At 40.5% G+C, this 12,249-nt stretch overlaps 1 protein-coding gene across 7 annotated transcripts in view; it reads left to right on the top strand.

The window, feature by feature from the left end:
• Positions 1 to 2,553, top strand: part of SLC35B3 (solute carrier family 35 member B3) — a 35,507-nt gene extending 32,954 nt beyond the window's left edge. For 6 of the 7 annotated variants that reach the window (XM_037893184.2, XM_037893182.2, XM_037893179.2 and 3 more), the window contains 2 exons: positions 1,116 to 1,185; positions 1,914 to 2,553. In XM_037893184.2, the coding sequence (XP_037749112.1) occupies positions 1,116 to 1,185; positions 1,914 to 2,064 (221 nt within the window). In that variant the 3' untranslated portion in view covers positions 2,065 to 2,553. The remainder of the gene's footprint in view (positions 1 to 1,115; positions 1,186 to 1,913) is intronic. The other variant, XR_006288698.1, reaches the window with a different exon arrangement.
• The last annotated feature ends 9,696 nt before the right edge of the window (positions 2,554 to 12,249 follow it).

Here is a 12,249-nt window from a genome sequence, read left to right on the forward strand (position 1 = left end):
TTTTCTAATTAAAACTCAATTTTCTTTTTTATTCCCTTCATTTTTCATGTAATTGAAAATCATTATTTGATGTGCATAAACTTCTTAAAATGTAAAGATAATTACCAAAAAAAGTTGAGATCAGGTGAAGATAAAGCAAAGGTACAAGAGAATACTTCTGTCCATGTTAATCCTAGTTTTAAGAGAACACTTGTGGAAAAGTTTAAGATTCACCTGACCATCTATGAGTGTTGTTGTTGAGCAGTTTCATATTTGACTACTATATAAACAGTTATGAAGTCAGAACGTGGCCATGTAGATTAGATAATTCATATGATATTTCAATGCAATTTATGGAAGTTGTGTTTAATTTTGGTGTAACCCAGCAGGTTATAGTTTTACCAAATCTGTTAATAGGATTATGTCCTCATAAACTACAATTCAGATCTTCTTTAGTGACAAGATCACAGGTAGGCAAAGATTAGTGAAATAATACAATGTGGCCTTCTGAAATCCATTGTCATGTTCAGTGTCCTCACCAGAGTTATTTCTCTGTACTGAGGCCTGCTGTTATGTAAATAGTTTCAAAACAGTTAAGATGCAAATACCTATCCCCTTCAAAATAAAACCAAAAGCAAGGATCTATGCCGGTAGATTCTGACCAAAAGAAAGAAAGATTGTAATAGTAAGTATTACAGTATATCCAAGTCTTAACATTTTTAAACTTAGTTTTGTTTTAAAAAATGTACACAATCTAGTTCACAATTTCCAACTGGTAGCGGTTTCAAAGATGGTTTATCACATTCCTGTGATCTGGGGAGTAAAGTGAGCATTGGGATAAATGAGTCTGGTTACTTTGGGAGTCTCTGTAGTAGGAATATCTTTACTGGTTTTGCTATATTGATGCAAACCTCACTTTGGATGTGCTGCATCAGTTTCAAACCAGGAGAAGACACACCCCCTATTTGACACTGGTAGAGTCATCTACCAGTTTGCACCAGTGAAGCTCACCAATATAAATATCCCTGCTATAGATAGGCCCTTAATTACCTAGTTTATTAATACCTCCTAATAACAGCTTTAGTTGGATTATAACTAGATCTAAAGTATAGTTAACCATTGTTTTTCTTCTGCAGTAACAACAGGAAGAAAGGCAATGACCATTGTGCTCTCTTTTTTGTTCTTTGCAAAGCCATTCACATTCCAGTAAGTATCAAATTGTCCTTTTATGGCTTGTGTATTTCATAAAATCAGGTTCTTGATCACTGAAATTGAATAACATTACCAGTTAACCATCAAAATGTTTGAGTAGGATTTTCTTCAACTTTCAAACATTTGTAATAGAAATGGGTTGTAAATATTGGCTAGTTTGTTGATTATGTCAGAGAGAATAATTTCATTTTTCCCAAAAAACATTAGACAAATCCATTGTACATATTGGGGGTGGGTGGAAGGTGATGGGTTTTTGAGGGGTTGGGGGTTCTTTTTGGTAGTTTAAGAAAATCTTATGTAAAAAGGTGCTGAAGTCAGGCAATCCAAGATGATGGAGAAAAGAGCCCTATGTAGGAGCAGTAGTCATAAAATATAGCTCCTATAAACATGGGAATGTATTGCGGATTGAAGGTATTTTATTCATATAGGTAAGAACCATTACAATTAATTATAGCTTAGTATATGCGGACAGGTTATGTCAAATAAATTCCCTTCTCCAGCCTACTTAAGAGGAAGGAGAGGATAATAAAAATTAAAGATTTAAGTTAACACCTTGACTGGGTCCTACCACTTGCTTTTCTCTTATTGGAGACTATCTTTTAGATTGTCAACTTCTTGAGGCAGAGACTTTATTTTTGTCTTGTAGAATGTGAGGCACATCATTGGCACATTACAAATAAACTGTTAATACTATGATTATTTTCCTCTTTTTCACCCTTCAGGTACGTGTGGTCAGGTTTATTAGTTGTCCTGGGTATATTTCTGAATGTTTACAGTAAGAATATGGATAAAATCAAGCTGCCTTCACTACGAGGTCTTTGCAACAAAACTGTGGAAGACAGACAGACAAGGACGTTGTCACAAACTGTGTAGACAATGGTTTCATGCCATGTCTTGAATCTGACTTATTTTATTGGAACAGTCTTCAACTGGTTCACTTTCCAAAGGGAACATTATTAAAACCAAAGGAGCTGAAGGCTGAAATGAACAGTTTTATGTGAGCCTTCTCTTCAGAGCACTTGAATTCATCATAGGTGTTATACCATTGTCAGAAGGCATTATCAAGCCAATGAAGGAAAGCAACTCCTGGCAGACTGCTGAAATACTATGTTCCAAATGGGGGACAGTAGCACATTAATTTGGGCATTTTTATCATATCAGATCTGGCTGATTTGAGATTAGTGGTTCTTTGTTTTTATTGTTGGGCTGGGATTATTTAAAAGTAAAAGTAATACTGTATTAACACTTAATGGAAGCTAATCAGCAACGGATTGACCAAATTGAAATTTTAAAGTTGGAAGAGGTAGAATACAGTATGTCATGATTTTTCATTTTAAATAAAAATTCAGTTTAAGTTCTTGATGAGGTTCTCAACATTGTACATTTGTTAATATAATTGGCATTTCTGTTGAAATCAAAATCTGATGGTTTAAATTTGAGATTGAAAGAATTGTGATTTTTTTTCCATTCCCCCCCTTCAACTTTTAAAAATTATTAAAGAGTGCACATAGACATTACTGTTAATCCCAGTGTAGAAAAAAAGAGTACCAAGATCTGTCTGCTTGCAGTACTTTCTCACCATCAGAGGAGTTGTCTGCTGTTACTGTACTGGTATAAAACAGTGAGTGAAAATTCTCTAACAGCACACAAGTTAATATATTAAACATCATTTCTCTTCACTGTTCTCAAATTAAAGCTTTAACTCCAAACATAAGTAGATGACAGTGAGATTTCTCTTCCAGTGGACAGAGTGCACACACAGGGTCATATTGATCAGGAAGTGTGGGTAAATGAGAGACACAGGGATGGATTCAAGGGGCAAGCAACAAACTTAACTAACACCCCTTCCCATTTTATCTGCCCATACTCTCTCTCATAGCAGGTATTTAATTGGGTGCAGTGTGGAGTTAAAAGATCCCACCATAAAACCAATAATTCAGCTCAGTTTCTGAATCCTCTCACCCCTTTCCCAGGAGCTGGCCATCCCCTTGCTGTCTGGAAAGTCTTTTCAGCAGTTAAGCATGCTCTTGCTCAGCACTGACTACTTTCAATTTGTGATGGGAAAACATATTGGATGGAAAAAAAAATAAAAGTGGGCAGAGATTGAACTATTCCACAGTCTTTTGGGTTTGTGATGTAAGCATTAGCACATCATGAAATGGCAATCATTGTTGTACATTAGTTCTCACCATGGAACTAGAAAATACAGTCCACCAGGGAAGTACAAGTTACTTTCCCGACTGTGCTTCTCATCGGCGCTCCAGCTCTTCCCTCCTGTTATTGCCAATGTCCGGTGATAAGTTCTAGATAGGTGTCCCTTGACCACCTGATGGCATCTGATATCATGAGTTGCCCCGTCAGCTGAGCGTAGTGTTGACCAATTCCAGTTTCCCAACACTGACTCCTTACTGGGGTCCCATGCGCTCAGGGCTCCGATGATCAGCATGTGAGTTTGAACCTCATAGCCCCTAGCTCCCAAGGTGTTGGCCAGAGGAGCCTATATTTCCAGCTTTCAAGATTGGGCATCGCAGAAGGCAGTAGTCCTGTTTTCAGAGGGAACTCTGACATCCACCATGATCTTCTTCCAGTCCTCATTGGTGATGATGATGTCCAGTCACAGTTGTCTGTCCATTCCAGGGATGGCCACATTCACAGCGACTTTCCCTACAGGTGGCGGGATGACTCTGACCAGGCAGTCTTGGATGGCATTGTGGCACAGCTGCCAGGCTCTGGAATGGGGCTTGCAGCTACACCGGACATGGGGTAGTGTCTCGTTGGCATAGCTGCACTTCCTGCATTGCTTTTTCCAATTCCCTTGGCGGAAGTCCATTCAGCGGAATGCAGTTGAGCCAGACCCTGTGGATGAACCACCAATCAGCAAATCGGGTGAAGCTGCCCCCAGGGAGAAAAAGTGGTTGCTCTTGTCCCACTTGCATGTCACCTCAAAAGGCCTTCCTGTGGTCTGGCTTCCATTTCAGATTTTCTATGTACTGCCAGTGGAGGGAATCTTTCAAGGTCCTCCCCAGCATGGTTCTAGATCTTGGAGTGATCATTGTGCGCTCCATGTTCTTCATCTGTGCCAGTGGCACCAGGATTCTCAGCTCGTGGTGTTCCTCACACCACATCCAGGGGCAGCCGATACGCTTCTCCAGTAGCATTGCGGGCATGAATCCAGAACGAAGCAAAAAGTCTTTTCCCCCCCTTTCAAATTTGCCTTCCAGGGAGCCACTCAGGATAGCAACATCTTGCTTGGAGAGGGTCCTTCAATTCACTTCTTGATGGCATCCTGCATAGCACTTTCCACGATGTTCCTAACCGTGGCGTCTGGGCACGTCAGAAGGCATGAGTGATCATTGCAACGTCACACAGATCACCTGTATGAGGGACGTTGGCACCACCCTGCCTGTGCAAGATGTACACCAGTTCATTTCTGGTCCTCTGAGGAAGAAGTATCCACGTCTTCACTAGCTGTCTGTGTTGTCTGCTTTAAGAGGTAGCTTCGCCATGGCAGATCCCCTTAAGACGAATGAAATATGGGGGATCAGGAAGATGTTCAAGGTATTGATCTTCTGCCATGGTGCCAGCAGGGAGGAGTCCATCCTTGCTACATCTCATAGGATCTCTGCAATGGTATCCTTAGGTGTCTGCTGGATGCGGAAACCCATGGGCATGCTGAGATGTTGGTATACTTGCCCATCCTTGAGGAAGATCATGGGTTCACCCTAGATCTGAAACTGTGTTGTCTAGACCAAGTCCCTTCCACTGCCATCAATATTCAGAAATGCACACTTCCTGGCATTGAAGCAGAGTGTCATCCAGTTGGCAGCCTGGCCCGTGACATTGCGCATTTGTTGGAGACTCTCAGGGTTGTCTGCAATCAGGATCAGATTGTCTGCATAGGCCAGGATATTCACTCAATGAAACCACCTAGACCGCAGGAGATGGTTCTAATGAGCGGCTCCATGGCTAAGTTGAAAACGATGGGGCTGAGGGGACAGCCTTGCTTCACTCCACTATAGATAGGAATTTCAGGTGTCTCTACTTCCATGGAGCGAATGGTGGTGGTGTAGCCATCATAAAGTTCCCGGACCGGTTTGCGAAAATTTTCAGGGCATCCCGAACTCTCGCAGTGTGGCAAGTGTGCGCTGATGGGGCATCGATCCGAAAGCATTAGCCAGGTTGAGCCACGCTGTGGCACATTGCTCCCGTGCCCTTCTGGCCATGTGAATGGCAGTTTGAAGGACAAAATTGTGTTCATAACAGCCTTCGCTTGAGATGAAGCCTTTCTGGATGGAGCTGATGGCTCCTTCGTTCACTGACCAGTCTGTGATCCTAGCCGCGAGGCAGCTGGCGTACAGTTTGTACATGGTGGAACAGAGAGAGATGAGTCTGCAGTTGCTGGGGTTGTCTTGCTCACCTTTCTTGTAGATGAGCTCCATCATAAACTTCTTCCAGGAGCTGGAAGTACAGCAGAACGGTTTGCATTTGTTGAAAATGGCATTTAATACCAGGCAACCGGGGTCTCATTTTTCAGGAAGTAATAGTGAATTACTTTTTCCTGGGTATGTGTTTTTGGTCTTTGTAAGTCTGGTCATTACTTCCCGTGATGTAAAGTCTTGTTCCAGGTCCCCTGCATAGTCAACCTGGGGTAGAGGATGAAGGCACCCTGGATGCTGCACTTCATTCTGAGCTACAGGCTCAAACACACCCTTGAAGTAAGAGAATAGTCTCTCGGACGGGATTGCGCAGCAGGATGAGGACCCATCTCAAGTTTCTCTCTCATAGCCTTAGGGCAGTTTGACCGGTAGAGCTTCTGGATCCTGCTGCTTGATCGTAGCAGCAACTGATGTTCCTTCTCCTGGCTTCTCTGATGATGATGTTATGGCCCAACACAGGAGTTCTGTGAGCAGTCGGTGTGTTCTCTTGAGTTCCCTTTCTCATAGATACAATTTCTGCAGACAGGTCTTTAGTGAGTCCGTCTACAAGGAGGTCTAAGTCAAAGGAGGCTGTCCTTGCCAACTCTTCCATCCAAGTGGCTTGCCATGGTGTGGCAGCTCTTGCTAAAGGCTGTTGCTCCTCTGACTGCTCAATCTCTGCAAGCTCATGCTGGAAAATTGCTGTGGAATTAGCCTGTTGCCTCATTTCCTCCCGGTGTTGAGAGCTCCTTTTGACCAATCTTGAGGCAGCACTGGTCTTTTTAGGAAGGACGGTTTTGGAGGCAACAGTACTGGCCCTTTTAGGGATGTGGTCTTGCGTGGGAGTTTCTGGAACTATGCTGGTCCTTCTGTGGATGAGTTCTGTCTGGGTTGTTTTTTTTTTTTTTTTTTGATACAGTGAGAGACCTTCTAGGGGCAAGGTGCCGTTGGGTGATCTTGGAGGCCATGCTGGTCCACCTAGGTTGAGGTCCCATTGTAACTCTTCACAGTCAGCTTTAGACTTAGCTACCTTGAGTAATTTTATATAATCTGCAACCTTTGCCCTGTGTTCATCCCCTTTCTCAGATCATTTATGAATATGTTGAAGAGCATAGGTCCCAGTACAGATCCTTGAGGGACTCCGCTATTTACTTCTTTCCATTATGAAAACTGACTGTTTATTCCTACACTTACCTTTTAACAAGTTACTAATCCATGAAAGGACCTCCCCTCTTATCCCATGACTGCTTAGGTTTAATAAGAGCCTTTGGTGTGCAACCTTGTCAAAGGCTTTCTGAAAGTCTAAGTACACCACATTAACTGGATCAACCTTGTCCACGTGCTTGTAAACACTCTCAAAGAATTCGAGTGTATCACGTTGCTAATTCTCAATTTTATTGAGAGTCTCACAATATTTGATAAAAAGAACAGGAGTACTTGTGGCACCTGAGAGACTAACAAATTTGAGTATAAGCTTTTAAGAGCTACAGCCCACTTCATCAGATGCATAGAATGGAACATATAGTAAGAAGATTTCTCTTAAACTCCCAGCTACTGGACTCACAACATTAACTGGTTGTGCCATACATAGGGGGCTGATGAAAGAAGGTATGGAGGTGACTGTATGAGGGTTTGTCTACATAATCACTTAGTTTGTGGCAAGCTGGGATGTAAATCTTCCAGGCACTAAGTGTCCGTGTGGACCCTGCTGCTGCACACTAATGGTTCCTTAGTGTGCTTTGATCTACCCCTCTTTGATTTACAAGCCCAGCTTGCCACAAACTAAGTGATTATGTAGACAAGCCCTGAGGGGCTGATAAACAAGTGAATGGGACTCAAACAGTGGCAGAGAGGAGAAGGCAACATGAAAATTGACAAGGGATAAGCAGGGTGGGACAGAGAGGAGCCTGAAGATGGTGACAATCACTATTCCATCAAATTTAAGATTAAGAGCCAATCAGATAATTTGAAATAAGTTCAGATGTATTTTTTTCACCAGTCACAGCTCTTGTTCCTTAAGCAGCTATTTCCCAATGGGGGCAAGTCACATGCCAAGTTTGCAAGGGAGGGGGGAAGTTTCCAGGTATTTAATTTTTTACCGATTCTGGAAAAAAAAAAAAGTTTTCAGTCTTCCTTAATTCAAGAACAGGTGAATGGATTCCTCTCAGATTTGATGAAAATGTTTAACCTTTGGCTGGAGACCAAGAATGGAAGAGGTGAGTCCCAAAGGAATTTCTCAGGAATTTTTGAGCAAGTGAAACCCGGGTATTGGAATCTTAACTGCAATGTTCTCTGCCTCACTATAATCTGGTGGTTAGTGTTACTGATTTACTGGATTCTGTATCTGTGCCTCAATTTTTCCATCTGTAAAATGTGAATAAAGAAATTTTAACAAAGGTCAGAGTCTTCAAATGAAAATTACTATATAAGTATTAACTGTATCATTGCTACATCCATACATTTTAAATCAGTCCAATCATAATTTCTGACTGAAATTAAAAGATAGAGATTGCAGTGACTAATGTTCTTATCAGCATTTTGTCTGAAATTTCACTATTTGGTAATGGTTTGTAGTGTTAATGGAATTAAACTGAATAACTTTCTTTATTTCATACAAGATTGAGCTAGTGGACTGCACATTAGAAAATGTACAGTTTTTTAAATAATTGCTTCCTTTAGATTATAGATGTTCTGGAATTTGCAATACGTTCTCTTAAACTAATCTTGTTGTGGGTTTAGAGTTGCTAGATCAAGTTAAAGGGTTGGGTTTTTGTGGGGCAGGGGCTGGTATTTTCATAGGTGTGAATTTTAATACTCACTAATCCCCTGTATATAACTGAGTTATGCAAGGGCAAACTTCACAAAAGTGAGAAAAACCTATAATTTGCCACCAGTCGTGGTCTGTTTCAATTTCATGGCTTGTAGTCAGAATGCTACTTATACTATGGTGTAGTGACATTAAGAGAATATTCACTTCAGTGAATTACTATTTTATAATGAGCTTTATAATGCAAGTGGATAAGAGAAATTTACACACCTTCAAGTGTTCTTTATTTAAGGCTTATTTTTTTGGAACATTCCCTCCTATATGCATGCTATTCATAAAATGACATTTTATATCAGGTCAGTAAAGCTGATTATTTGTATTACATTAGCACCTACCAGCCTCAGTCAAGGTCCAGAACCCCATTGGGCTCAGCACTGTACAAACAGAACAAAGAGATGGCCCTTATCTGAAAAAGTTATCAATCTAAGCATTAAATGTGTGAAACTATTTCCCACCTTCTCCCCACAGAACTTCCTTCCCTGTAGAGGTCTGAGATGTGTGGGCTAATCCTAAAAAACATCTAGATAAAATGCGATTAAAGTGAATTCAAAACCTCAGGTGGCCTGGGTTCTGCAATCAGATCTGATAGGATTGCGCACAGCCCAGGCACACAGGTCCACTCAGACACCACTGCAGGACTGGGGCCCAATTCTCTGAAAAGAGATTACATCTGCTATGGCTTTCCCATGTGAGGTTGCATTATTGCATTTCTTGGGCACCTTTGTATGACAAAGGTATTAAAGTAACTGATAACCATTAACTCGTTTCTTTAGTCATCTTCCTATGTCAGTTCTGCCAAGGTATTATTTTAACATTTGTTTTTGTGTGTGTGTGTGTGTGTGTGTGTGTGTGTGTGTGTGTGTGTGTGTGTATATAAACCTATAAAAGTTAACTTTCAAAATATCACACATTCAGCATTTTGTGACACCATCATTGCATTTTGTGACACCATCACCATCATTGCATCACCATCATAGATTTAGTCTAGGTAACATAGTAGGTGGTGACAGTCAGTGGCTAGTTTTAATGTAAAATTTAGGGATACACACTTCTCTCTCTGATTGTTGCATCATCTCCCATCACTTCAGTCATGCCATGTCCTCCTCTTAAATCACTCTGCCATTGGGCTGCAAGTTTTAACTACTACTACTTGTCTTTTAGACCCTACATAATCACACAACCCCTGCCTCTAACTTTGACTTGGTGTCCTTTCACATTTTCTAGTCTGTCAGTGACAACAGCTTTGATGTCCCTTTCATTCACTTTTCTCACAAGTGTTTCAGTGCTCTCTTTCATAGAATCATAGGACTGGAAGGGACCTTGAGACTTTTATCACCTTATTATCTTCTAGATGTTTGCAACTTAATTGCTTAATTATTTGCTCCATTATCTTTCTGGATACAGAAGTTAAGGTGACTGGTCTGTAATTCCCTGGGTTGTCCTTATTTCTCTTTTTATAGAGTGGCACTATATTTGCCCCTTTTCCAATCTTCTAGAATCTCTCCCGCCTTCCATGACTTTTTAAAGATAATCGCTAATGGCTCAGATATCTCCTCAGTCAGCTTGAGAATTCTAGGATGCATTTCATCAGGCCATGGTGACTTGAAGACATCTAATTTGTGTAAATAAAGTAATTTCATGTTTTCCTTCATGCTTGAAATACCCTCCCCAAACCTGTTCACCAATCCATGTCCTTAGTCTCATTCAGTCTTTCCATAAAATCTCACTTCTGCCATTTTGCCTGAGACAGAAAGATAGTAATACCCATAGAGATGAGTGCCTGCCTCACTGATCGGTGTTGTTTGTTTCCTTCTTCCTTTGCTCCCATGCACAAACCACGCTGTGTGTTTGACCATTCCTTGTTTAGACATGGCATTTTTTTTTCTTGGCCATGACCATGTTTATATTTGTACAGCCTGGGGAGCTGGAAAAATAAAGCCAAACTTTACTAGTTGGGGCAGAAATTAAATGAAGTGGTTCTTATAGTGTAGGTAATTGCTCAGTTTGTTAGATGAAAGACTTCGACTCATATTTTCCTAATACTATATCTTAATTTTAATATTTATATAGTTCCTTCTGCTTGACTACCCAAGTGGTTTACCATCATTTTTAGTCTCTCAGTATCATGGTGAGGCAGAAATAAACCTTTATTTTACTGCTGAGGAGGCAGAGAGGTTGTGACTTGCCCAAAGTTGCCTGTTCTATGGTGAACTGGGACTAGAACTAATACATGACTCCCCATTCCTATGACAACTTAAAGATTGGCCTTGGAGAGATTTGGACATCATTAGCTCAATCCTATTGTATCTAGATATTAAAAGGATTTCTAAATTACATGCAACTTTTGAGTTCAACATGGAATAATGGCCTTAATTTTTAGTTTCTATGTTTGTCACAAGCTTTTTTTTCCCCCTCATACACATACACACAGAGGTTTTATTTCTTTTAACACTATGGAAACAAAAAGAAGAGGGTGGGGATACTGGCTGTCACAGGAGAAAGCACAGAACTTTTTGGTCCCTAAATAACCTAGCAAATCTGACCCTTAGAGCCTCATAGGACGCTTTCAGGACTAAGCCATATTTTTGTACAGCACATGGATGGTACATAAGTAAGTTATATTAAAGCTAAAGATGCAGATAGGGACTAGCAGGATTTTCAAAAGCACATAAGCATGTTAGGCTCTCTGAAAAAAAATCCTCACTATGCAGCTTTAGGTGCTAATTACCTTTGAAAATCTAGCCTTAACTCTCCTGATTGGGTCCACAGAGGATGCCAGTTCTTGCTCCAAGAAATATACAATCCAAAAATATATCAAAAGGCACTGTTTTCCTCCTACCACCTCCTAGTAAGACACCAAATCTGGATCATTTTTACATGGAAATTTTTTCATATTTTGAAAATGGGAAGTTTAGTTGAGGAATTCTCTGGGTGCCTTAATACACAATTCAAAATTAGCTCTTGGATAGACAGAAATCCTGCTGTCAGTCACATCTGTATAACCCCATTGTGCAGGTGTAATCAAGGGCAAAATCTGGATGTAAGGGTTCGTGCTTGTTCGTGGGAGGAAGTGTAACTTTGCTGTTGTGCTGCATCACCATTCATGATAAAGATCCTCGCCTTTGAGAGCTAAATACCTAGGGAATAGGTGATTTCAAAGGCAGCTAATCCCTGTTATGAATCATACCCAGTCCTCCTCATGTCCCACAATCCACACCCTTAATAAATGAGTGAGTCCTAGCTATACCAGCTCAATAATCAAACTCCATTTTTCCTGGGATTAAAACAACCTCACATTAACAAATCAGACATGCCTGCTTGTGGTGAGAATAGCTATTACTTAGTACTTTTGGTTCTCCAGGCATATGGGTAAAGCAGAGCTGGATTAACGAAGTCTGAGATAGTTAATCTTGCACTGCAGAAACAATCCTAACATCAGCTATTTCTTTGCAGATTTTTTAATAACTTGGAAAATGTACTCTGCACAAATGTTGTTTCTAAATAGCAGTGCTATTAGTAAATAGAGAAACCATTAGCTCTTTATACCTATGAGTTAAAATTATACACATCTGCCACTCAGTTTTGTATCAGAAAGATACAGCAGAACATCTCGTACCAGAGTCCTTTTTTGCTGCATATGTTGCAAAGAATGTAGTTTCTCCATAAGTAATAGGACAGCTAAATTACAGTTGTAAAGGCACTTCTCCAAATCCCTTTTTAAAAAAAAAAAATCCATCAGGCTTGTAAGCTTGACTGAAAAGTTTATTTAACATTCATATATAGAGGTACCTAGAGCTTTGGTGGGAGAATGAAGAT

The sequence above is a fragment of the Chelonia mydas genome, chromosome 2 (genome assembly GCF_015237465.2).
Source record: "Chelonia mydas isolate rCheMyd1 chromosome 2, rCheMyd1.pri.v2, whole genome shotgun sequence".
In the NCBI taxonomy this organism is placed as follows: domain Eukaryota; kingdom Metazoa; phylum Chordata; order Testudines; family Cheloniidae; genus Chelonia; species Chelonia mydas.